Source organism: Schistocerca cancellata, chromosome 6 (assembly GCF_023864275.1).
Source record: "Schistocerca cancellata isolate TAMUIC-IGC-003103 chromosome 6, iqSchCanc2.1, whole genome shotgun sequence".
NCBI lineage: Eukaryota > Metazoa > Arthropoda > Insecta > Orthoptera > Acrididae > Schistocerca > Schistocerca cancellata.
The window spans coordinates 394304738-394329811 of NC_064631.1; the positions used below are offsets into that span (position 1 = coordinate 394304738).

General features: G+C 38.7%; 1 protein-coding gene across 1 annotated transcript in view; it reads left to right on the forward strand.

Moving 5' to 3' along the window:
• The window catches only part of LOC126191216 (uncharacterized), a 169440-nt gene that overhangs the window by 108100 nt on the left and 36266 nt on the right, over nt 1-25074 (forward strand). The window contains exons 7-9 of the mRNA XM_049932018.1: nt 1274-1472; nt 1558-1682; nt 5901-6103. Coding sequence (XP_049787975.1) covers nt 1274-1472; nt 1558-1682; nt 5901-6103 — 527 coding nt within the window. The remainder of the gene's footprint in view (nt 1-1273; nt 1473-1557; nt 1683-5900; nt 6104-25074) is intronic.

The following is a 25074-nucleotide window of genomic DNA, read 5'->3' on the forward strand; positions in this document are numbered from 1 at the left end:
GTAGTCGAATTAAATTGGGTGATGCTGAGGGTATTATATTAGGAAATCAGATGCTTAAAGCAGTAAATGAGTTTTGCTATTTGTGGAGCAAAATAACTAATGATGGTCGAAGTAGAGAGGATATAAAATGTAGACTGGCAATGGCGAGGAAAGCATTTCTGAAGAAGAGAAATTTGTTAACATCGAGTATAAAGTGTCAGGAAGTCTTTTCTGAAAGTATTTGTATGGAGTGTAGCCATGTATGGAAGTGAAACGTGGATGATAAATAGTTTAGACAAAAAGAGAATAGAAGCTTTCAAAATGTGGTGCTACAGAAGGATGCTGAAGATTAGATGGGTAGATCACATAACTAATGAGGAGGTACTGAATAGAATTGGGGAGAAGAGAAATTTGTGGCACAACTTGACTAGAAGAAGGGATCGATTGGTAGGACATATTCTGAGGCATCAAGGGATCACCAACTTAGTATTGGAGAGCAGCGTGGAGGGTAAAAATTGTAGAGGGAGACCACAAGATAAATACACTAAACAGATTCAGAAGGATGTAAGCTGCAGTAGGTACTGGGAGATGAAGAAGCTTGCACAGGATACAGTAGTATGGAGAGCTGCATCAAACCAGTCTCTGGACTGAAGACCACAACAACAACAACAGTGGGCTGTGCCATTATTTTTAACTCTTCTGCCTACCCTGTGTGGCACGTTATGATACTGTGTTGCTAGGATTGCATAAATGTATCTTTTTTGAGGCGATAATTAAAACTTTATGACTACTCCTTATACAATGTATTTTAAAGCTAAGCAGCAATATCCATCATTTTATTAGGCCTGTTAGAGCAATGACTGGGCTTATTATTTGCTTGACACTATTACTTCTTAAAAATGTTACTGTCAGTGGACCTGTGTACTTGTACTCCTACATAATCCCTCAAAACAAAATGCCTGAATTTATGAATCCTTGAAATATTCCCAATCAAACCCACACACTTCTGTCTGTTGAGTCATTCTCATACAAAACATATCTATGAGACTGAGACATAGTGCAGTGACTCAGATACCCCAGATTTATAAGCTAATACTATGCAGTGCATGCTCAACAAAGTGTCTGGAGACTTTTGACTATGTACTGAACTCTCAAAGTTACTGCCTAGCTTATTTGATGCATATCTCTGAATTACAGAAACTATAGACTTGTGATGCTCTTTTGTAGAGCTATACATTTTCACTTCATTAATGATCAATCGACTTCAATACAATTATTTATTTTTATTTTCTAGCTATGTAAATGTTATCCTAAATTCAGTCAATCCTTGTCAACTGACGTGGCCAGATAGCAATACATGTCTTCGAATAAGGATGACTGTGCCAGTAAACAATACAAATACATCCATATATGAGTTAACTTCAAGGCATATTAATGACATGTGGAATAAACATGCTACAAATTATTTATCATCATTTGCAAAGGAAATGAAGGTAACGTTATTGCTGAAACATGCAGTATTTTTTATAATTATTATTATGATGAAGTTACTTCACTTAATGAGTTTATCTGTTGCAGGTGTACAAACCTCCAGATGGTTCAAATTTTATTATGTGGATTGCAGTGTCTGTAGGTACTGTAGTAGTATTTTCCATATTTCTGGTTTTGATATGGAAAATTGATATCTTCAAGGAAAATAACAGGTAAATACTTTTACTTGCAATCAGAAAGATTCATTATGTTCTGAGGCCGATATGTTGTCATATTTATAAACCTCAGAAGAAAAATGAGTCTAAAAAAAAGAATAGTCCTAAATGCAAAACAATCAAACTAGAAATAATTTTAATTGACCACAGCAGTATTGCTTGATAAAGCAAAAGATCTGAATTGTGCAAAACATATCACAATAGAAGTAAATTTGCAGGAACAATCCATAAAAAAAAACTGAAGCTCTTGGAATGATGGAAAAACTATAATCACTGTTGTTTTCTTTAAATTTTCTCCACTCTCTTCACTGTTGAAAGAGTGGTAATTGTATTGTTTATGTTCACAAAGTAAATATCACAACAAGGTTTTGAAATAAGAAAGTGAGAAAAGAGTCTTGTTTGCTGAACTCTCACTTGCTTAGGTACTTGATACTCCCAAAGACATCAATTCTGGCTTCTTAGCACTTCACCAACCCATCTCATTTAATCATGTAAAACTTCATACAGTACTTTTCTATGTATTTCTGCTCTACATTTAGATCACTTACAGGCCTGACTTGTCTGTTACCAAGAAAGAGCAGGCATATTTGGAAGCCAGTGGAAACCTGTGACATTTTACCACTGCTTGTTCCATGTTTATGGTTTTGTATTTATGGAAAGCAATGATACACCCATCCCATAATTGTTTGATCAATTTTGACCATTTAAAAGTGATGCCATTTGTCATACTGGAAAATATTAAATGCAACTCAGTAATATATAGTGTTGTTGTTGTTGTGGTCTTCAGTCCTGAGACTGGTTTGATGCAGCTCTCCATGCTACTCTATCCTGTGCAAGCTTCTTCATCTCCCAGTATCTACTGCAACCTACATCATTCTGAATCTGCTTAGTGTATTCATCTCTTGGTCTCCCTCTACGATTTTTACCCTCCACACTGCCCTCCAATGCTAAATTTGTGATCCCTTGATGCCTCAAAACATGTCCTACCAACCGATCCCTTCTTCTAGTCAAGTTGTGCCACAAACTTCTCTTCTCCCCAATCCTATTCAATACCTCCTCATTAGTTACGTGATCTACCCACCTTATCTTCAGCATTCTTCTGTAGCACCACATTTCGAAAGCTTCTATTCTCTTCTTGTCCAAACTAGTTATCGTCCATGTTTCACTTCCATACATGGCTACACTCCATACAAATACTTTCAGAAACGACTTCCTGACACTTAAATCTATACTCGATGTTAACAAATTCCTCTTCTTGAGAAACGCTTTCCTTGCCATTGCCAGTCTACATTTTATATCCTCTCTACTTCGACCATCATCGGTTATTTTACTCCCTAAATAGCAAAACTCCTTTACTACTTTAAGTGTCTCATTTCCTAATCTAATTCCCTCAGCATCACCCGACTTAATTTGACTACATTCCATTATCCTCGTTTTGCTTTTGTTGATGTTCATCTTATATCCTCCTTTCAAGACACTGTCCATTCCGTTCAACTGCTCTTCCAAGTCCTTTGCTGTCTCTGACAGAATTACAATGTCATCGGCAAACCTCAAAGTTTTTACTTCTTCTCCATGAATTTTAATACCTACTCCGAATTTTTCTTTTGTTTCCTTTACTGCTTGCTCAATATACAGATTGAATAACATCGGGGAGAGGCTACAACCCTGTCTTACTCCTTTCCCAACCACTGCTTCCCTTTCATGCCCCTCGACTCTTATAACTGCCATCTGGTTTCTGTACAAACTGTAAATAGCCTTTCGCTCCCTGTATTTTACCCCTGCCACCTTCAGAATTTGAAAGAGAGTATTCCAGTTAACATTGTCAAAAGCTTTCTCTAAGTCTACAAATGCTAGAAACGTAGGTTTGCCTTTTCTTAATCTTTCTTCTAAGATAAGTCGTAAGGTCAGTATTGCCTCACGTGTTCCAACATTTCTACGGAATCCAAACTGATCTTCCCCGAGGTCGGCTTCTACCAGTTTTTCCATTCGTCTGTAAAGAATTCGCGTTAGTATTTTGCAGCTGTGACTTATTAAACTGATAGTTCGGTAATTTTCACATCTGTCAACACCTGCTTTCTTTGGGATTGGAATTATTATATTCTTCTTGAAGTCTGAGGGTATTTCGCCTGTCTCATACATCGTGCTCACCAGATGGAAGAGTTTTGTCAGGACTGGCTCTCCCGAGGCCATCAGTAGTTCAAATGGAATGTTGTCTACTCCCGGGGCCTTGTTTCGACTCAGGTCTTTCAGTGCTCTGTCAAACTCTTCACGCAGTATCTTATCTCCCATTTCGTCTTCATCTACATCCTCTTCCATTTCCATAATATTGTCCTCAAGTACATCGCCCTTGTATAAACCCTCTATATACTCCTTCCACCTTTCTGCCTTCCCTTCTTTGCTTAGAACTGGGTTGCCATCTGAGCTCTTGATATTCATACAAGTGGTTCTCTTCTCTCCAAAGGTCTCTTTAATTTTCCTGTAGGCAGTATCTATCTTACCCCTAGTGAGACAAGCCTCTACATCCTTACATTTGTCCTCTAGCCACCCCTGCTTAGCCATTTTGCACTTCCTGTCGATATCATTTTTGAGACGTCTGTATTCCTTTTTGCCTGCTTCATTTACTGCATTTTTGTATTTTCTCCTTTCATCAATTAAATTCAATATTTCTTCTGTTACCCAAGGATTTCTATTAGCCCTCGTCTTTTTACCTACTTGATCCTCTGCTGCCTTCACTACTTCATCCCTCAGAGCTACCCATTCTTCTTCTACTGTATTTCTTTCCCCCATTCCTGTCAATTGTTCCCTTATGCTCTCCCTGAAACTCTCTACAACCTCTGGTTCTTTCAGTTTATACAGGTCCCATCTCCTTAAATTCCCACCTTTTTGCAGTTTCTTCAGTTTCAATCTGCAGTTCATAACCAATAGATTGTGGTCAGAATCCACATCTGCCCCAGGAAATGTTTTACAATTTAAAACCTGGTTCCTAAATCTCTGTCTTACCATTATATAATCTATCTGATACCTACTAGTATCTCCAGGATTCTTCCAGGTATACAACCTTCTTTTATGATTCTTGAACCAAGTGTTGGCTATGATTAAGTTATGCTCTGTGGAAAATTCGACAAGGCAGCTTCCTCTTTCATTCCTTTCCCCCAATCCATATTCACCTACTATGTTTCCTTCTCTCCCTTTTCCTACTGACGAATTCCAGTCACCCATGACTATTAAATTTTCGTCTCCTTTCACTACCTGAATAATTTCTTTTATCTCGTCATACATTTCATCTATTTCTTCATCATCTGCAGAGGTAGTTGGCATATAAACTTGTACTACTGTAGTAGGCATGGGCTTTGTGTCTATCTTGGCCACAATAATGCGTTCACTATGCTGTTTGTAGTAGCTAACCCGCACTCCTATTTTTTTTATTCATTATTAAACCTACTCCTGCATTACCCCTATTTGATTTTGTATTTATAACCCTGTAATCACCTGACCAAAAGTCTTGTTCCTCCTGCCACCGAACTTCACTAATTCCCACTATATCTAACTTTAACCTATCCATTTCCCTTTTTAAATTTTCTAACCTACCTGCCCGATTAAGGGATCTGACATTCCACGCTCCGATCCGTAGAACGCCAGTTTTCTTTCTCCTGATAACAACGTCCTCCTGAGTAGTCCCCGCCCGGAGATCCGAATGGGGGACTATTTTACCTCCGGAATATTTTACCCAAGTGGACGCCATCATCATTTAATCATACAGTAGAGCTGCATGTCCTCGGGAAAAATTACGGCTGTAGTTTCCCCTTGCTTTCAGCCGTTCGCAGTACCAGCACAGCAAGGCCGTTTTGGTTAATGTTACAAGGCCAGATCAGTCAATCATCCAGACTGTTGCCCCTGCAACTACTGAAAAGGCTGCTGCCCCTCTTCAGGAACCACATGTTTGTCTGGCCTCTCAACAGATACCCCTCCGTTGTGGTTGCACCTACGGTACGGCCATCTGTATCGCTGAGGCACGCAAGTCTCCCCACCAGCGGCAAGGTCCATGGTTCATGTTATGAACTGTAAATAGAGGTTGTCCAACTCACCTAACTGGTGTTACTGTAACTGTTTTCCTTTATTATCTTTTTTTGTATGGCAAAAATTTTAATCAAAAGAGTGTTTTACACATATCAAATACTCATTACAATAAAATAACTCATCCTATTTTTCCAACAGGGAAAGTAAACTTGTGCAAGAAGATGACGTACGTAGGTCGACACTTAATGACATCCTCATCTCAGTGCCTCCATCATTTCCAGCTGACAAATTTGATCCAGAGGATCACAAAATGGTGTCCTGGAATGGTGATATACCCAAGGATTCCATCACATCTGTTGGAGTGAGAGATACCATTCCAAAATATGGTCCACCCAAGGGTTGTAAGTAGGCATATATATTATTTCATTATGCTATTATACACAGAAATAATGTTTATAATACATTGCAAAGGCATAATTTTACAATATATATTATACTAACCAAGCACTCCTAAGAATTTTCTTTGGATTCATTCATTTATTTGTTCACTGCGTTCAGAAGACCCTATCAAGAAGAAGAAGATTTAGATATTCATAACTAATTAAGGCATACGTTAAGCAAAGAAAAGCAAACCATAGACATTTAATCTGTATACTGCATAAATAACAAACTGTAACTATACTGATTAGTTCCATTCATGCTTGTGCCAGCTAAATTTAATCGAATACATTTGAAAGAAAGTTACATTAAATAGCTGTTGTTTATTTCCTACTAGCTCGTTATTATTTATGCTACTTGGCTACATCAGTCTTCAAATAAAAGATTTCAGCATTTCCCTTGCAGTAAATTAACTGACTCTACAACCATATACATTTGAAGTATTTTCATGGTAACTGTTTTCAAACCATCTAACATTAATTGCATTCTGATAAACAGTGCCTTACTGTAGCTACTTAAATATCAATGTAACATATAGATGGTCCTTTGCACTTCATTGTATGGGAATAAAATTTAAAACAAATAGTTATGAAAGAATAATAAGAATATGAGGGAATAACAAAGACAACATACATGTTTAGGAGCAGACACTGACAACTAAATGTTTTGAAGAAAGAGTTCCTGTTTCAAATATTGATACTGGAAACCGTCTCAAAGAGCAATTGAGTTACTCAGATATGAATAACAGGATTCATGCGAAGAATGGTGAAATTAACTATTCAACCAGCATTAAGGACATTAAAGTTTCCTACCAATGAACCAAAGTCTGCCAGTAGCTTTAGCTATGACTGAGCCTCTGTGATTGTCCCATTGCATATTTCCACAAATTATTACAACCATGAGTTGACTGCTTTCAGTTGTGACTCATTGATTTTGTATTTTGTGAAGTGATCAGTTTTACATATCTGAATACCTACAGCAAATTGCCACTGTTTTGACCACTTTGAGATCTTACTAAGATCTAACTGAGTATTTGTGCAGCTTTTTGTGGTGGTACTTCATTACAGACAACTGCATTATTTTTCAAATGCCTAAGTTTACTATTGGTATTGTTTGATAGGTCATTAATATACAACACAAACAGCAATAGTCTCAACACAGTTACATGTAAACTGATTGATCTGTGCATTCTTTCAGCTACTGGGCATAGTTTTTTTGTTCGAAAAATCTATGGTGTATTATGATTAGAAAAGAGGGGTCATCTCAGCCACAAATTCTGTATAGAATGTGATAAGAATTCCACTGGACCCTGAAGCCTTGTTCAGTTTCAGTAATGTCAGTTGTTTCTCACTACAATATTGTCACTAATATCTATTTTGAAGACTTTTTTTCCAATCATGCCAGTAGAAGTTTCTTTTCTACTATAGCAATTTCAGTATTACACTAGTGTCAAACATAAATATTCAATGCATAATGTTACTTATGTCAGTGATCACTGCAGTTGCTTCCTTTGCTATTAAGTGTGACACAGCCATACAAGGCTACTGTTACTTATAATGCATATCTGTGCCATGAAAGGGCACTGAACAGTTATGCTCAACAATGGCAAATGAGGAAAGTGTAATAGCAGAATGAAATTTCTACTGTCATAAGCTGAAAATGACTTCCTATAAACAATCAATACAGGTTGTGGATGTGTCATTTATATCACTCACCTGTGCAGGGTCACTGGCTGGGTCTGCTTGGAACAGCGGGCCTCTCCACTGTCTTTTGTCTTCCCACAATCTTTCCATCTCCACCTTACCCAGTCTTCTCTTCTCTATTGCATGCAGTTCTGCACTCCATCGAGCCACCTGTCTTTTCATCTTTTCCCCTTTCCTTTCATCTTGTTTGTCTTTCTGGGTATCCTCTTTCCTTCAGTTGCTTAACATTTCAATACCATCTAAGCCCTGATTCCTCCATCATACCCTAGCTTGTAACAGTTCCTCCTTCACTTATCCCCTGGTTCTCCCATCCATTAACCTGTCCACCTTTGTCATTCTAATACTATTTTTTCAAAAAATTTATCTTACTAGCTTTTATTTTGCTTCCATCTCTCCTCCTTTTCAGGTCTCTGGGCATATGTCAGATTGAAACATAATATATCCAACATATATTCCTTTTGCTGTTTTGAGGGATGTTCTTGCTGCATATCACTTCTGACTCTCTTTTGAAATTCTAATGTTTGCCTCTCACACTCATTTATTTCACTGTCATTTCCTCTATTCTCCTTTATAACTCTTCTCAGATGCTTGAAACTCTCTACTTTCCTCAGTCATTTCCTGCCACTTGTTTTCCATCTGTGATTCTCTCCTTGTTCCTGGTTATGATCATGATTTCACAATTACTTATGCCAAATTTAATCCCATATCCCTGTATCATTTGTTGCCACACATCAAACTGCTCCTGCACTTCCTCCTCCTCCTTTTCCCAAATCATCAAATCATCTGCAAATATCACTGCTTTCATCTTTTCTTCCCTAATTACTTCTGCCACTCTGCTCAGTCACTACAATGAGGAGTAATGGCGAGAGTGCACTTCTCTGCTTCAACTCTCTCTTCTGTTTTAGGCAAATTGATTCCTCAGCTCTCACTTTAAAACAGCTCACACTACATTTGTACATTTCTCTTATCCTCCATATAGTCTGCTTTTCTACTCATCTGTTCGTGAGAAACTTCCACACCTTGCTTCTAAATATACTATCATATGCTTTTTCAGTACCTAGGAAGGCTACCAGTAGATCTATTCCATATTCATACTGGTCTTCCTGCAGATGTCTTACAGCAAAATATAGATCTGTTGACCTTCCTGCTCCAAACCCATATTATTCTTCTCTCATCCTTCCTACTATGTTTGTCTGAATTTGTGTTTCCAAAACTTTCTCAAAGACCTTTGCACAATGGACCATTAATGTGATTCTCCAATAATTATACACTCTTTTCTATTACCTGTCTTGAATACTAAGATAGTTATTTCCTTCTTCCAGTCTTTTGTGCTCCTTCTCTCTGTCTACACAATTTTCATGACTTGATTGAGCCATTGTATCCTCACCTCTTCTGCTGCTTTCACCATCCCTACACTCAGTTTGTGCAAACTTGGTGCCTTTTCTCCTCTTATCTTTCTCACTGCATCTTCTGTTTCTCTCCATTTTAAGTCATTTTCAGTTTGTAGTTCCTCTTCTTCCTCCTCACCATGTCTCCAGTTGGGTTAAGGATTTCTTTCAAAATATTTCCTCCACATGATTGAGTTTATCCTTATTTTCTACCTCCTGGACACTTTCATTCACCATCTGGCCAAAGCTTGTCATATCACTCTTCCTATTACTTTTAACCATCCTATATAAGGCCTTTTCTGGACCTTATCTACTCTCCACCATTGTTGTAGGCCACTCCTCAATCCACCTTCTTTTCTCCCCTACCAGCACTCTCTTTGACTATCCCTTGGCTGGTTCTCTTCTCTTCCCTCTTCTGTCCTTTTCTGGAACCACGCCGCAAAGGATCTATTCTTCTTCTGCACTATATCTTTCATTTTTATATTCCATCATTGTGTTTCTTTCCATCTCTTTTTGTTGCTTGTCCTCCCACATACTACTTGTGTAACTCTTACTAATGTCCTATTGCATCTACCCCATTCTTCTTCCACCATTGTTGGTTCCTCCATCAGGAGATTTTCCTTCACTATCCTGAGGTACTCTGCCCTGGTCTCTTCTTCTTTCAGCTTCCATACCCTATCCAGTTTTCTGCCCCTTTCTTATCCTTAGCCCCTTTCAGGTTCACTATTAGCAGTTGATTGTCACTATCCAAGGCTTCTGATGATATTACCTACGTATTCTAATGTTTACCAGATGACAAGAGACAGTGTGTTATTGGGTTGCAAGGCACACACATCTCTCAATTCAGTTAACTTGCATGTTGTGTGTAGCCGATCATCTTCTCTAGTTAATCAGCCACAATGATCTCCCAAAAGCTTCTTCTCCAAAGACTATATCTGGTTAAAGGAATTTATGAAAATACTTCTCTATCCTTGAAATAATTTTGGTACTCGTAAAATACTTTTCAGTTCAATCACTTTATATTTTCAACTTTCACAGACAATAACTTCTGCAAGCTAACTTATTCCTTAAACATTAGACTCATTTACTCACATTCAAATAGCATACATGTGTCTTGCTTCGTTCATAGCCAAGACTTGAAGTAATTCAAAAGTCTATAGTCTAAAATGAGTCCAATACATGAATGAACATAGAAATCTATATTCAATTGTTCATTAGTATTTTTAGAATCAACACAGACACTAAACAGCACCGAGTCCTACATAAATTTTGTTGTTCTTCTTGACCCATACTCGGAGACTCTGTGGACTGTACAGCAGGTACTTGTCTGCTGCCAGCCGCCATTCGGCCACTGGTTCCATCTTTTTCTTGTAAAAGTTTTTTTTTGCCTGCACCTACAAATAGGTGATGCGCAGTAGGGCATATTCATTTCTCTCACTCACCTCTAAAATATCAAGTGTTCAAAATGGTGGAAGGCCGAGTGGTTCTAGAATTTACTCCAAAATTCTCAAAGCACTACAGTATCTGTAATATTCCTATTCATTTCACTATTGTATAGGATATATAGTTAACTACTGACTTTAGTACAAAATCATTCACTTTTCTTGAACCAGGAATTCTTAACCAACAAACCATTCCTTTGGCAGAACTCTGACTACCTTTCACCTAACCCATTTTTCACTGCCCCAACTCTCTGGTCCATGCAGACATTCATATCTCCCTTCCAACAAGTGTGTTCCACTCACAAATAAAGCAAGCAAAAAATGACTGTCTGTATGCCTCCATAACGGCACTAATTTCTCTTATCTCATTCTTGTGGTCCTTACACAAAATGTATGTTGGTGACAGCAGAATTGTTCTGTAGCTGGTTCAAATGATGGTTCTCTAAATTTTCTCAATAATGTATGTCATTATCAGGAGAACAAAATTGGTGTTCTGCATATCAGAGTGTGGAATGTCAGATCCCTTAATTGGACAGATAGGTTAGAAAATTTACAAAGGGAAATGAAACAATGGAAAATCCAGAATGGAATGTAACAAAACTATGAAAAGGAAAGTTGCTACAATATAGTGGAGATGCTGAGTGGCAGATAGGTACAACAAAAAGACTCTCACAATTAAAGCTTTCGGCCGTTAAGGCCTTCATCCACAATAGACGACAAACACACACACACACACACACACACACACACACACACACACACACACAACTGCTGTCTCAGGCAACTGAAACCACCACAGTGTGCCTGAGACTGCAGTTGTGTGTGCAAATTGTGTGTGTGTGTGGGGGGGGGGGGGGGTTGTGTGTATGTTTTGTGTGTCTGTCATCTGTTGTGTATGAAGGCTGAAAGCTTTAACTGTGAGAGTCTTTTTGTTGTGCCTATCTGAGACTCAGCATCTCCACTATATGGTGAGTAGCAACTTTCATTTACATAATATTATAAGAAGGGAAATGGATAGGTTAAAGTTAGATGTAGTGGGAATGAGTGAAGTTCAGTAGCAGGAGGAACAAGATTTCTTGTCAGGTGAATACAGGATTATAAATACAAAATCAAATAATGGTAATGCATGGATAGGTTTAATAATGAATTAAAAATATAGGAGAGCAGAGAAGCTACTACGAACAGCACAGTGAATGCATTATTGTAGCCAAGACAGAAATGAAGCCCCCTACCACAGTATATAAGTCTCTATGCCAAATAGCTCCACTTATGATGAAGAGACTGAAGAAACATATGATGTGATAAAAGAAATTATTCAGATAGTTAAGGAAGACAAAAATTTAATGCCTTAGGGGACTGGAATTCAAATGCAGGAAAAGGAAGAGAAGGAAGAGTAGTAGGTGAATATCGACTGGGGGTAAGGAATGAAAGAGGAAGCTGCTTGGTAGAATTTTGTGCAGAGCTTAACTTAATCATATCTAACACTTACTTTAAGAATCATAAAAGAAAAACTGTATATGTGGAAGAGACCTGGAGACACTGGAAGCTTTCAGACAGATTGTGTATTGGTAAGACAGAGATTTATGAACCAGGTTTTAAATTGTAAGACATTTCCAGGGACAGATATGGACTCTGACCACAATTTATTGGTTATGATATGTAGATTAAAACTGAAGTAACTGCAAAAAGGTAGGAATTAAGGAGATGGGACCTGGATAAACTGACTAAACCAGAGGTTGTACAGAGTTTCAGAGAGGGCATTAGGAAAAGAAATACAGTAGAAGAAGAATGAGTAGCTTTGAGAGATGAAATAGTGAAGGCAGCAGAGGATCAAGTAGGTAAAAAGACAAGGGCTAGTAGAAATCCTTGGGTAACAAAAGAGATATTGAATTTAATTGCTGAAAGAAGAAAATATACAACTGCAGTAAATGAAGCAGGTGAAAAGGAATACAAATGTCTCAAAATTGAGATCAACATGAAATGCAAAATGGCTAAGCAGTGATAGCTAGAGGACAAATGTAAGGATGTATGAGTATATATCACTAAGGGTATGATAGATACTGCCTACAGAAAAATTAAAGAGGCCTTTGGAGAAACGAGAACCACCTGTATGAATATCAAGAGCTCAGATGGGAAACCAGTCCTGAGCAAAGAAGGGAAAGGTGGAAGGAGTATATAGAGGGTCTGTACAAGGGCAATGTATGTAGATGAAGATGAAATGGGAGGTATGATACTTCGTGAAGAATATGACAGAATACTGAAAGACCTAAGTCAAAACAAGTTCTCCGGAGTAGACAACACTCCATTAGAACTACTGATAGCCTTGGGAGAGACAGCCACAGCAAAACTCTTCCATCTGGTGAGCAAGATGTATGAGACAGGCAGAATACCTTTAGACTTCATAATAATATAATAATTCCAATCCCAAAGAAAACAGGTATTGACAGGTGTGAAAATTACCAAACTATCATGTTTGCGAAATACTAACATGAACTCTTTACAAACGAATGGAAAAACTGGTTGAAGCTGACCTCAAGGAAGATCAGTTTGGATTTCGTAGAAATTTTGGAACATGCGAGGCAATGTTGACCCTACAACTTGTCTTAGAAGATAAGTTAAGGAAAGGCAAACCTACGTTTCTAGCATTTGCAGACTTAGAGAAAGCTTTTGACAATGTTGACTGGAATACTCTCTTTCAAATTCTGAAGGTGGCAGGTGTAAAATACAGGGAACGAAAGGCTATTTACAATTTGTACAGAAACCAGATGGCAGTTATAAGAGTTGAGGGGCATGAAAGAGAAGCAGTGATTGAGGAGGGAGTGAAACAGGGTTGCAGTCTATCCTCGATGTTATTCAGTCTGTATATTGAGCAAGCAGTAAAGGAAACAAAAGATAAATTTGGAGCATGAAATAAAAACTTTGATGTTTGCTGAAAACATTGTAATTCTGTCAGAGACAGCAAAGGTCCTGAAAGAGCAGCTGTCCGGAATGGTCAGTGTCTTGAAAGGAGGATATAAGATGAACATCAACAAATCCGAGCGAAGATAATGGAATGTAGTCGAATTAAGTCAGGTGATGCTGAGGGAATTAGATTAAGAAATGAGACACTTAAAGTATTAGATGAGTTTTGCTATTTGGGGAGCAAAATAACTGATGATTGTTGAAGTAGAGAGGATATAAAATGTAGACTGGCAATGGCAAGGAAAGTGTTTCTGAAGAAGAAAAATTTGTTAACACCGAGTACAGATTTAAGTGTCAGGAAGTCGTTTCTGAAAGTATTTGTATGGAGTGTAGCCATATATGGAAGTGAAACGTGGACGACAAATAGTTTAGACAAGAAGAGAATAGAAGCTTTCAAAATGTGGTGCTACAGAATAATGCTGAAGATTAGATGGGTAGACCACGTAACTAATGAGAAGGTACTGAATAGAACTGGGGAGAAGAGGAATTTGTGGCACAACTTGATGAGCGGAAGGGATCAGTTGGTAGGACACATTCTGAGGCATCAAGGGATCACCTACTTAGTATTGGAGGGAAGTGTGGAGAGTAAAAATCATAGAGGGAGACCAAGAGATGAAAGCACTAAGCAGATTCAGAAGAATGTAGGCTGCAGCAGTTATTTAGAGATGAAGAGTTTTGCACAGGATAGAGTAGCATGGAGAGCTGCATCAAACCAGTCTCTGGACTGAAGACCACAACTGCAACGTAACACAAAAAAGACATCATCTTTCCTCCAGGGATTCACATACACATTCACACTCATGTGATGATCGAATCTACCAGTAACAAATCTAGCAGCATGTTGTGAATTGCTTCCATGCCTTCCTTTAATCTGACCTGGTGGGGATCCGAAACACTTCAACAGTTCTCAAGAGTGGCTCACACTAGCATTCCATAATCAGTCTCCTTTACAGATGAATCACACTTCCCTAAAATTCTACCAATAAACTGAAGCTGAAAATTCGTCTAACCTACTACTGTCCTTACATGCTCATTCCATTTTATGTCACTATGTAGTGTCATGCCTAGATATTGAATCGAAGTGTCTGTCAAGCAGCACCCTACTAATGTTGTATTCAAACATTATAGGACTGTTTTTCCTACTCATCTGCATTAACTTACATTTTTCTACAACTAGAGCAAGCTGTCATTCATCACACCAACTATACAGGAGTCACCAGCACTTTTTTTCCAATCACTTGGCACTTTGCACTGGTGAGAAAGTCGTAATAAATGCAAGCTAAGAAAGGGGCCAGTGCCATAGAGTACTCTCTGTAAAACCATCCTGGAATCCCACCTGTTACTGGTGACTTATTTGTCTTCAACTCCTTCAGTTGCTTTTCTACCTATCACTATGTTCTCCATGTACAAGTCTATGTGACTGTCAAACAAGAGTACATTTTCACTTCCTGTATGAATGATTTCTTAAATGCAAAATCTAAAAATTCAACTTTTATTTTGCTGTCTTCCATTCCCACACCAGACTGGACAAGGAGTGATGACGACGATATTTGGTTTATGGGGCACTCAACTGCACAGTCATCAGTGCCTGTACAAAGTCCCATTTTTTTTCACAGTCCCAATTGAGCCACTGTCATGACTGATGATGAAATGATGAGGACAACACAAACACCCAGTCCCCAGGCAGAGACAATCCCCAACCCGGCTTCTGATCTAGCTCTGAAATATTACTTTGCAAACTTTCAATCGAATCTGCCATCACAACTAAGTCATCCGCATATGCGAGACTGCTTATTTTGTGTTCACATATCTTAATCTCACCCAGCCAGTCTATTGTTTTCAACATATGATCCATAAATAATATGAACAACAGTGGTGCAAGAATGAGCCTGGGACCCTGTATCCAGAGGCAGCAATGCTAACCACTAGACCATGAGCTGTTGACTGATCAATGAATGACTGGATAGAAGCCTTTGACCCACTTAATGATTTTACATATGACCAGAATTTCCTCAAGCTTCTTGGCAAGATTTTTTTGCAAATGTATGTTGGTGGTAGTTGTTGAATTCTTCTTGTATCAATTCTTTTACAGACATGTGAATTTCTGCTGACTTTTACCTGTTGTTACTTGCATGTTCTTATTTGAACTGATGGTGCAATGGTCTCTGCTTCCTCAACTTTCTCTGAATTTTGTAATTAAACCATGTTGTTGTCCTATCCAAGACTTGTTCCATTCTCGAAAGCAATAGGATTATCCACTACTGGCTTGCTGGGCTTATCATTGCTTTACCAGAGCCCTACTGGCTGTCACTTTTCAGGTTTCCTGTAGGACCTTCACGGGTACTGTAGATGTCTTAGGGTACACAGTCTCTCCATTATACTTAACCCCCTACTTTGTGCCATTGCCTGTTGGGTGGTTGGTTTGTGAGGTTGAAGGGACCATGCCATCGCCTGTCTCCGATGAGGTGGAAGAGGGGTTAGCCCTGGTATGGTTTTTAAATTATTGGCAAATGAGACAGCCACCACTATTTCTTACTCAATAAGAAAGCATGTAGCCAGTGGGTCAGTGTAATATCAGATGAGTATGCAAGTTACAAAGGGTTAGGCAAGATTGGGTATAAATATTTAATACTGAACCATTTTATCAAATTTATAAACAATGAGACTGGGGCATGTACTAATACAAGGGAGAGAAAAAGTGTCATCTGGTGGAGTAACCATAGAATGTCACAATTAGAGTTACATTTAGATGAGTACACTTGGTTCAAGAATCATGATAGAAGGTTGTATACATGGAAGAGACCTGGATATACTGAAAGGTTTCAGACAGATTATATAATAGTAAGACAGAGATTTAGGCATCAGGTTTTAAATTGTAAGACGTTTCCAGGGGCAGATGTGGACTCTGACCACAATCTATTGGTTATGAACTGTAGATTAAAACTAAAGAAACTGTAAAAAGGTGGGAATTTCAGGAGATGGGACCTGGATAAACTGACAGAACCAGAGGTTGTAGAGAGTTTCAGGGAGAGCATTAGGGAATGATTGACAGGAATGGGAGAAAGAAATACAATAGAAGAAGAATGGGTAGCTTTCAGGGATAAAATAGTGAAGGCAGCAGAGGATCGAGTACGTAAAAAGATGAGGGCTAGTAGAAAACCTTGGGTAACAGAAAATATACTGAATTTAATTGATGAAAGGAGATAATATAAAAATCCAGTAAATGAAGCTGGCAAACAGGAATACAAATGTCTCAAAAATGAGATCGACAGGAAGTGCAAAATGGCTAAGCAGGGATGGCTGTAGCACAAATGTAAAGATGTAGAGGCATATCTCACTAGGGGTAAGATAGATACTGCCTAGAGGAAAATTAAAGAGACCTTTGGAGAAAAGAGAACCACTTGTATGAATATCAAGAGTTCAGATGGAAACCCAGTTCTAAGCAAAGAAGGGAAAGCACAAAGGTGGAAGGAGTATATAGAGGCTCTATACAAGGGTGATGTACTTGAGGACAATATTATGGAAATGGAAGAGGGTGTAGATGAAGATGAATTGGGAGATATGATACTGCGTGAAGAGTTTGACAGAGCACTGAAAGACCTAAGTTGAAACAAGACCCCAGGAGTAGACAACATTCCATTAGGACTACTGATAGCCTGAAGGAGCCAGCCCTGACAAAACTCTACCCTCTGGTGAGCAAGATGTATGAGACAGGTAAATACCCTCAGACTTCAAGAAGAATATAATAATTCCAATCCCAAAGAAATCAGGTGTTGACGGATGTGAAAATTACCAAACTATCAGTTTAATAAGTCACAGCTGCAAAATACTAACGCGAATTATTTACAGACAAATGGAAAAACTGGTAAAAGCCGACCTCGGGGAAGATCAGTTTGGATTTCATACAAATTTGGGAACACGCAAGGCAATACTGACCCTACAACTTAGAAGATACGTTAAGGAAAGGTAAACCTACATGTCTAGCATTTGTAGACTTAGAGAAAGCTTTTGACAATGTTGACAGGAATACTCTTTCAAATTCTGAAGGTGTCAGAGGTAAATAAAGGGAGCGAAAGGCTATTTACAGTTTTTACAGAAACCAGATGGCAGTTATAAGAGTTGAGGGGCATGAAAGGGAAGCAGTGGTTGGGAAGGGAGTGAGACAGGATTGTAGCCTATCCCAGATGTTGTTCAATCTGTAAATTGAGCAATTGTTCCTCCTATTTCGCACTCATTCCGTTTATATCTATTTCCCATTGACATTACTTTTGTTTTGGAGATGCTAATCTTCATACCATAGTCCTTACATTTCTGATCTAGCTCTGAAATGTTACTTTGCAAACTTTCAATCGAATCTGCCATCACAACTAAGTCATCCGCATATGCGAGACTGCTTATTTTGTGTTCACATATCTTAATCTCACCCAGCCAGTCTATTGTTTTCAACATATGAACCATAAATAATATGAACAACAGTGGTGCAAGAAAATAGAGGTGGCAAGATTAAAAGACCAACAGATCAAAGAAACATTTGCCCTTGAACTACAAAACAGATTCCAGGTCCTCTCTGAAGAAAACTTTATGGAAGAGGGAATTGAAACGTGCTGGCAAAAAATCAAGAACTGTTATTTAGATGTGGGAGAAAAAATCCTAGGATTTAAGGCACATCAAAGGAAGGAATGGATCTCCGATGTTACGTGGAATGAAATCAGCCACAGGAAAGAACTAAAACTTAAGTTAAATTTTTGTAAGACAAGAGCGCAGAAGAGCGAAGCGCATAAAGAATACATGGAGGCAAACAAAAAAGTGAAAACATCGCTACGTCGAGATAAAAGGAAATGGATAGATGAGCAAGCAAAATTAGCAGAAGAGGCAGCAAGACAAGGAAATATGAAAGACCTCGACAACATTACCAAATGGTTGTCAATGAAGAACTTCAGACATGAAGGACCAGTTAAGAACAAGAATGGTGTGATGCTTACAACTCAACAGGCACAGCTACAGAGATGGGAGGAGCACTTCAGGGAACTGTTAAATTGTGAAAACAAACAAGAGAAACAAGTACGAGATGTTCCAGAGGAAGTCGAAGAAGACCAAAATATAAATTTGCAGTGCCCCACAATGGACGAAATTAGGATTGCCTTGAAAACACTAAAAAATACAAAGGCTCCAGGCCTAGACAACATAGCACCAGAGCTCTTAAAAGCCGATACTGAAAGTACTGTTAAAATGCTCCATCCTTTGCTGAAGCATATTTGGCTTGAAGAGAAATTTCCAAAGGAGTGGAAAAATGGCTTGGTGGTAAAGCTCCCAAAAAAGGGAAATTTGTCAGACTGTAACAACTGGCGTGGTATTACATTGTTGTCAGTGCCCAGTAAGGTCCTCACCAGAATTATTTTAAACAGAATTAAAGAATCCCTTGAAAAGCGACTGCGTAAAGAACAGGCCGGTTTTAGGGCACAACGCAGCTGTGTTGATCTTATTAACACTCTTAGGATCATCTTAGAGCAAAGCAAAGAATTCCAAGCAACCATGTACCTGGCATTCATTGATTTTCAAAAGGCCTTCGATTCCGTGAAACATAAAGTGCTCTGGCAGGTGTTGCGAAAGTATGGCATACCACAGAAGATCTTGAACATCATAAAAGATCTATATGATGGCTACGAATGCTGCATACTCCACAAGGGAAATATGACAGAGCCCATAAAAGTAACAACTGGAGTCCGGCAGGGTTGCATTTAGTCACCAACACTTTTTCTACTAATTCTAGACTCTGTTATGAGAAGAGTCACAGCAGGCAGGAGACGAGGAATCCAGTGGGGGATCCACGAACGTCTGGAGGATTTGGATTTTGCAGACGACATAGTTTTATTAGCTCCAAGACTGACTGATATGCAAGCTAAATTAAGCTTGCTGAAAGAAGAAGCAGAGACTGCTGGCCTCAAGATAAATACAGGCAAAACAAAGGAAATGAGAGTAAATTCAGGTAACATGGAGATGCCCCTGTTAATAGGTGAGCAGCGAGTGGAGACTGTCAACTCATTCATGTATCTGGGTAGTATAGTGGCAAAAGATGGTGGAGCTGGAGATGACGTGAAAAACCGCATTAAAAAGGCAAATGCTGCCTTCATACAATTGTATCCAATATGGAAAAATAGAAATATCACATACAAAACAAAAATCCGTATTTTTAATACAAATGTGAAGGCTGTCCTTCTGTACGCCAGTGAAAGCTGGAAAATGGATAAAAAGATAACAACCCAGTTACAAAGCTTCATAAATAGATGCCTTCGACGCATCATGAATATCTGGTGGCCAGAAAAAATATGTAATGAGGAGCTCTGGCAAATAACAAACCAGATACCTATAGAAGACCAGATACGAGAGAGAAAGTGGGGCTGGATGGGGCACATCTTGAGAAAACCAGATGGAGCCATCGAGAAAAAAGCATTGGAATGGAATCCCCAGGGAACAAGGAAGAGAGGAAGACCAAGGGGCACATGGAAGAGGACAGTGGAAGGGGAAGCAAAAAGAGTTGGCAAGACCTGGGCAGAATTGAGGCAAATGGCCAAGGACAGAGACGGATGGCGAGCTCTCCTGGATGCCCTATGCCCCCACAGGGGCAAAAGGAATTAAGTCAAGTCAAGTCAGTGAACAACAGTGGAGACTGGTTGCAGCCTTGTCTTACCCCTGAAACCACTCTGAACCATGAACTCAATTTACCGTCAACTCTAACTGCTGCCTGACTATCTATGTAAAGACCAGTTAATTGCTTGCAAAAGTTTGCCTCATATTCCATAATCTCATAGAACAGACAATAACTTCCTCCTAGGAACCTGGTCATATGCCTTTTCTGGATCTATAAAGCATAGATACAATACCCTGTTCCACTCGTAACACTTCTCCATTATTTGCCGTAAACTAAAGATCTGGTCCTGACAACCTCTAAGAGGCCTAAACCCACACTGATTTTCATCCAATTTGTCCTCAACTAATACTCGCACTTTCCTTTAAACAATACCTGAGGAGATTTTTACCCACAACGCTGATTAAAGAGATACCTCTGTAGTTGTTACAATCTTTTCTGTTTCCATGTTTAAATATTGGTGTGATTACTCCTTTCGCCCAGTTTGCTGGAACCTGTCCTGACTCCCACACCATTTCAATTATCCTGTGTAGCCATTTAAGACCTGACATTCCACTGCATTTGATGAGTTCCTACCCCAGCCGCTTTATTGCACTGCAATCTATTGACCATTTTCTCCACTTCCTCAAATGTGATCCTATTTCCATCATCATTCCTATCCCATTGTACATAGAAATCTGAAACATTACTGATCGTATTTTCACCTACATTGACCAACTCTTCAAAATATTCCCTCCATCTGCCCAAGGCATCAACAGGATTCACCAGCAGTTTTCCTGACCTGTCCAAAATACTTGTCATTTCCTTCTTACCTCCCTTTCGAAGACTGCTAATTACACTCCAGAATGGTTTTCCAGCAGCTTGACCAAAGTCTCCAACCTGTTTCTGAAGTCTTCCCAAGATTTCTTCTTGGATGCTGCAATTATCTGTTTGGCTTTGTTTCTTTCTTCAACATAACTTTCTCTGTCTACCTGAGTTCTAGTATGTAGCTATTTTTGATACACATTCTTTTTCCTTTTACAGGCTGCCTTGACTGTGTCATTCCACCAAGCTGTTTGCTTCACCCTACCTTTACACACTACTGTTCCAAGACATTCTTTAGCCACTTCTAGTACTGTGTCCCTGTACCTTGTCCATTCCTTTTCCAATTACTGTAATTGACTACATTCAACTAACTGGTACCTTTCTGAGATCACTGTTATGTACTTGTGCCTGATTTCCTTATTCTGGAGTTTCTCCACTCTTATCCTCCTACATATGGACCTGACCTCCTGCACTTTTGGCTTCACAATACCAATTTCACTGCAGATTAAATAGTGATCAGTGCCATCAAAGAATCCCCAGAATACTTGTGTGTGCCTCACAGCCTTCCTGATCTGTTATTATATAGTCAATATGCCTTCCCAAGCATACCGGTGAATGTTCTTATGTTTAAAAAAGGAGTTTGTGATTACTAAGCCCGTACTGACACAGGAATCCAAGAGTTGTTTCCCATTCCTGTTGGCCTCCATATCCTCTCCAAATTTACCCATAACCTTATCATACCCTTCTGTTCCATTGCTGTTGAAAGGGGAAACAACATATAACACAATATGACAGTTATAATATGTACAGAACACGCTACTAAGCCACAGTAATCAGCTTTGTAAAAGCCATGTTTATGTTACAACTGGAGACTTTCAAACACTTACTTAGAACAGTCATATATAATTTTATTCATCACCTTCTTTGACTCTCATCAAGACAGACTAAATGGCTGTTGTATATCTTCTATTTGTATCCTAATATCTACTTGATTACATGTACTTACATCTATAAATACATAGTGCTGTACACAATCTATTACTACTTGTCACGTAGCTTTACAACGAACATTTCTACTTTCCATGTAGCTAAAAAAACTTTTCAGTTCTTGAATCTAGATATTCAGGTAATGTGTAGAAAGACTTGTTAATGAGATATGCTGCTTTTTTAATTTTCTTTAAAATTTCTTGCTTTACATTAGAAGGGAACTTGTTGAAACTGACTGCACCAAAGTACACAACTCGATTCTGATCTATACACAAGCAGGCAAAGTCTACATGAAAATTATTTTTGTGTCTTGTAATATGTAGGTCAGATTTTTATCATCAGTGACAAAAGACTATTACCAAATAAATGTAGTGGGAAGTGAGGGCAAAAATTCTCAAATCCCTAAGGCAGCCCCCGAAATATGTAGGGTTTCCTACTTTGCACAATATTTCAACTGCACTCCACTGCCAAATAAGTACTTAATTACTTTAGGTGCACAGGCCCAGAAAATAATACCATAAGATTACAAGAACTGGAAATAAGCAAAATAAGTCAACACTATTGTGACAGAGAAAGTACATGAGGATATTGAACAGATAATCCAATATCTAAAGGGAGATGAAATCTAATAGTAATGGTGGATTGGTATGCAGTTTTAGGAGAAGGGGAAGAAGAAAGGTTATGAGAGAAAACAGGTTTGGTATCTGAAATGAGATAGGAGAAAGACTGATTAAGTTCTGCAATAAATTTCAGCTAGTAATGGTGAATACTCTGTTCGAGAATAATAAAAGGAGGAGGTATACTTGGAAAAGATAGGGAGATATGGGAAGATTCTGGTTAGAACACATAATGGTTAGGCAGAGATTTTGAAATCAGATATTGGCTTGTGAGGCATACTCAGGAGCAGATACAGACTCAGATCACAGTTTAGTAGTGATGAAGGACAGGCTGAAGTTTAAGAAACTAGTCAGGAAGAATTAATGCACAAAGAAGAGGAAAACGGAAGTACTAAGGAATGAAGAGAGGTGATTGAAGTCCTCTGGGGCTATGGATACTGCAATAAGGAATTGTTCAGTCGACAGTTCAGTTGAAGATGAATGCACATCTCTAAAAAGGACAGTCACAGAAGTTGGAAAGAAAAACAAGGTACAAATAATCAAATAATGAAAAATTCAGGATGGAATGTAGCAATATTATGAGAAGGAAAGTTGCTACTCACCATACTGCAGAGATGCTGAGTCGCAGATAGGCACAACAAAAAGACTCTCACAATTAGAGTGTCTTTTTGTTGTACCTACCTGTGACTCAGCATCTCCACTAAATGGTGAGTAGCAACTTTCCTTTGCATAATATACGTACAAATAAGTTTACTGTGAAGAAACCATGGATAACAGAAGAAATACTTCAGCTGATTGATGAAAGAAGAAAATACAAAAATGTTCATGGGAATTCAGAAATACAGACATACAAGTCACTTAGGAATGAAATACATAGGGAAGTTAAGGCAAAATGGCTGCATCAAAAATGAGAAGAAATCAAAAAAGAAATGACAGTTAGAAGAACTGGCACAGAACATAGAAAAGTCAAAACAACATTTTATGAAATTAAAAGCAACGGTGGTATCATTACGAGTACATTGGTAATCCACTGTTCAATGTACAGGAGAGAGCAGACAGGTGGAAGGCATACACTGAAGGTCTCTATGAGGTGGAAGACTTGTCTGATTAAGCAATAGAAGATTAAACAGGAGCTGATATAGAACTACTGAACAGAATTTAAAAGAACTTTGGACAACTTAAGATCAAATAAGACAGAAGGGATACACACCATTCCATCAGAATTTCTAAATTCATTGGGGGAAAATGGCAACGAAACAACTGTTAACATTGGTATGTAGAGTGTATGAGTCTGACAATATACCATCAGACTTTCAGGAAAACATCATCCATACAGTTCCAAAGATTTTCCATTGCTTGAAATTTAGGACATGTTAGATGATGATCAGTTTGGCTTTAGGAAAGGTATGGGCATTAGAGAAGCAGTTGTGACACTGCAGTTGATAACGCAATCAAGGCTAAAGAAAAATCAAGACTCATTCATAGGATTTGTCAATCTGGAAAAACAGTCTGACAATATCAACTGGCACAAGAGAACAATAAGGATAGGCTATATGGAAAGGTCCGCCCCTCGTGGTCTCGCGGTAGCGTTCTCGCTTCCCGAGCACAGGGTCCCGGGTTCGATCCCGGCGGGGTCAGGAATTTTTCCTGCCTCGAGATGACTGGGTGTTGTTGTGTCGTCTTCATCATCATCATTCATTCCCATTGCGGTCGGAGGAAGGCAATGGCAAACCACCTCCATTAGGACCTTGCCTAGTAAGGCGGTGCGGGTCTCCCGCATCGTTCCCCTACGCTCTGTAAAGAAGCATGGGACTTCATTTCCATTTTTTTTTTTCATTTATATGGAAAGACGGGTATATACAATATGTATAAGAACCAAGGGGTAACAATAAGACTGAAAGACCAAGAACAAAGTGCCCTGATTAAGAAGGGTGTAAGACAGAGACGTAGTTTTTCACCCCTACTGTTCAACCTACACATAAAAGAAGCAATAATGGAAATAAAAGAAAGGTTCAAGAGTGGAATTAAAATTCAAGGTGAAAGGATATCAATGATAAGATACACTGATGCTCAGGATCTGCTGAGTTAAATGAACAGTCTAAGGAGTACAGATTATGGACTCAGAATAAAAAGAAAGATGAAAGTAATGAGAAGTATCAGAAATGAGGACAGCAAGAAACTTAACATCAAGATTGGTGATCATGAAGTAGATCAAGTTAAGGAATTCTGCTACCTAGACAGCAAAATAACCCATGACAGACAGAGTAAGGAGGAGATAAAGAGCAGACTAACAATGGAGAAAAGGGCATTCCTGGTTAACATAAATAGCAGACTAGCACTGGCCAAAAGGGCATTCCTGGTCAAGAGAAGTCTACTGGTATCAAAC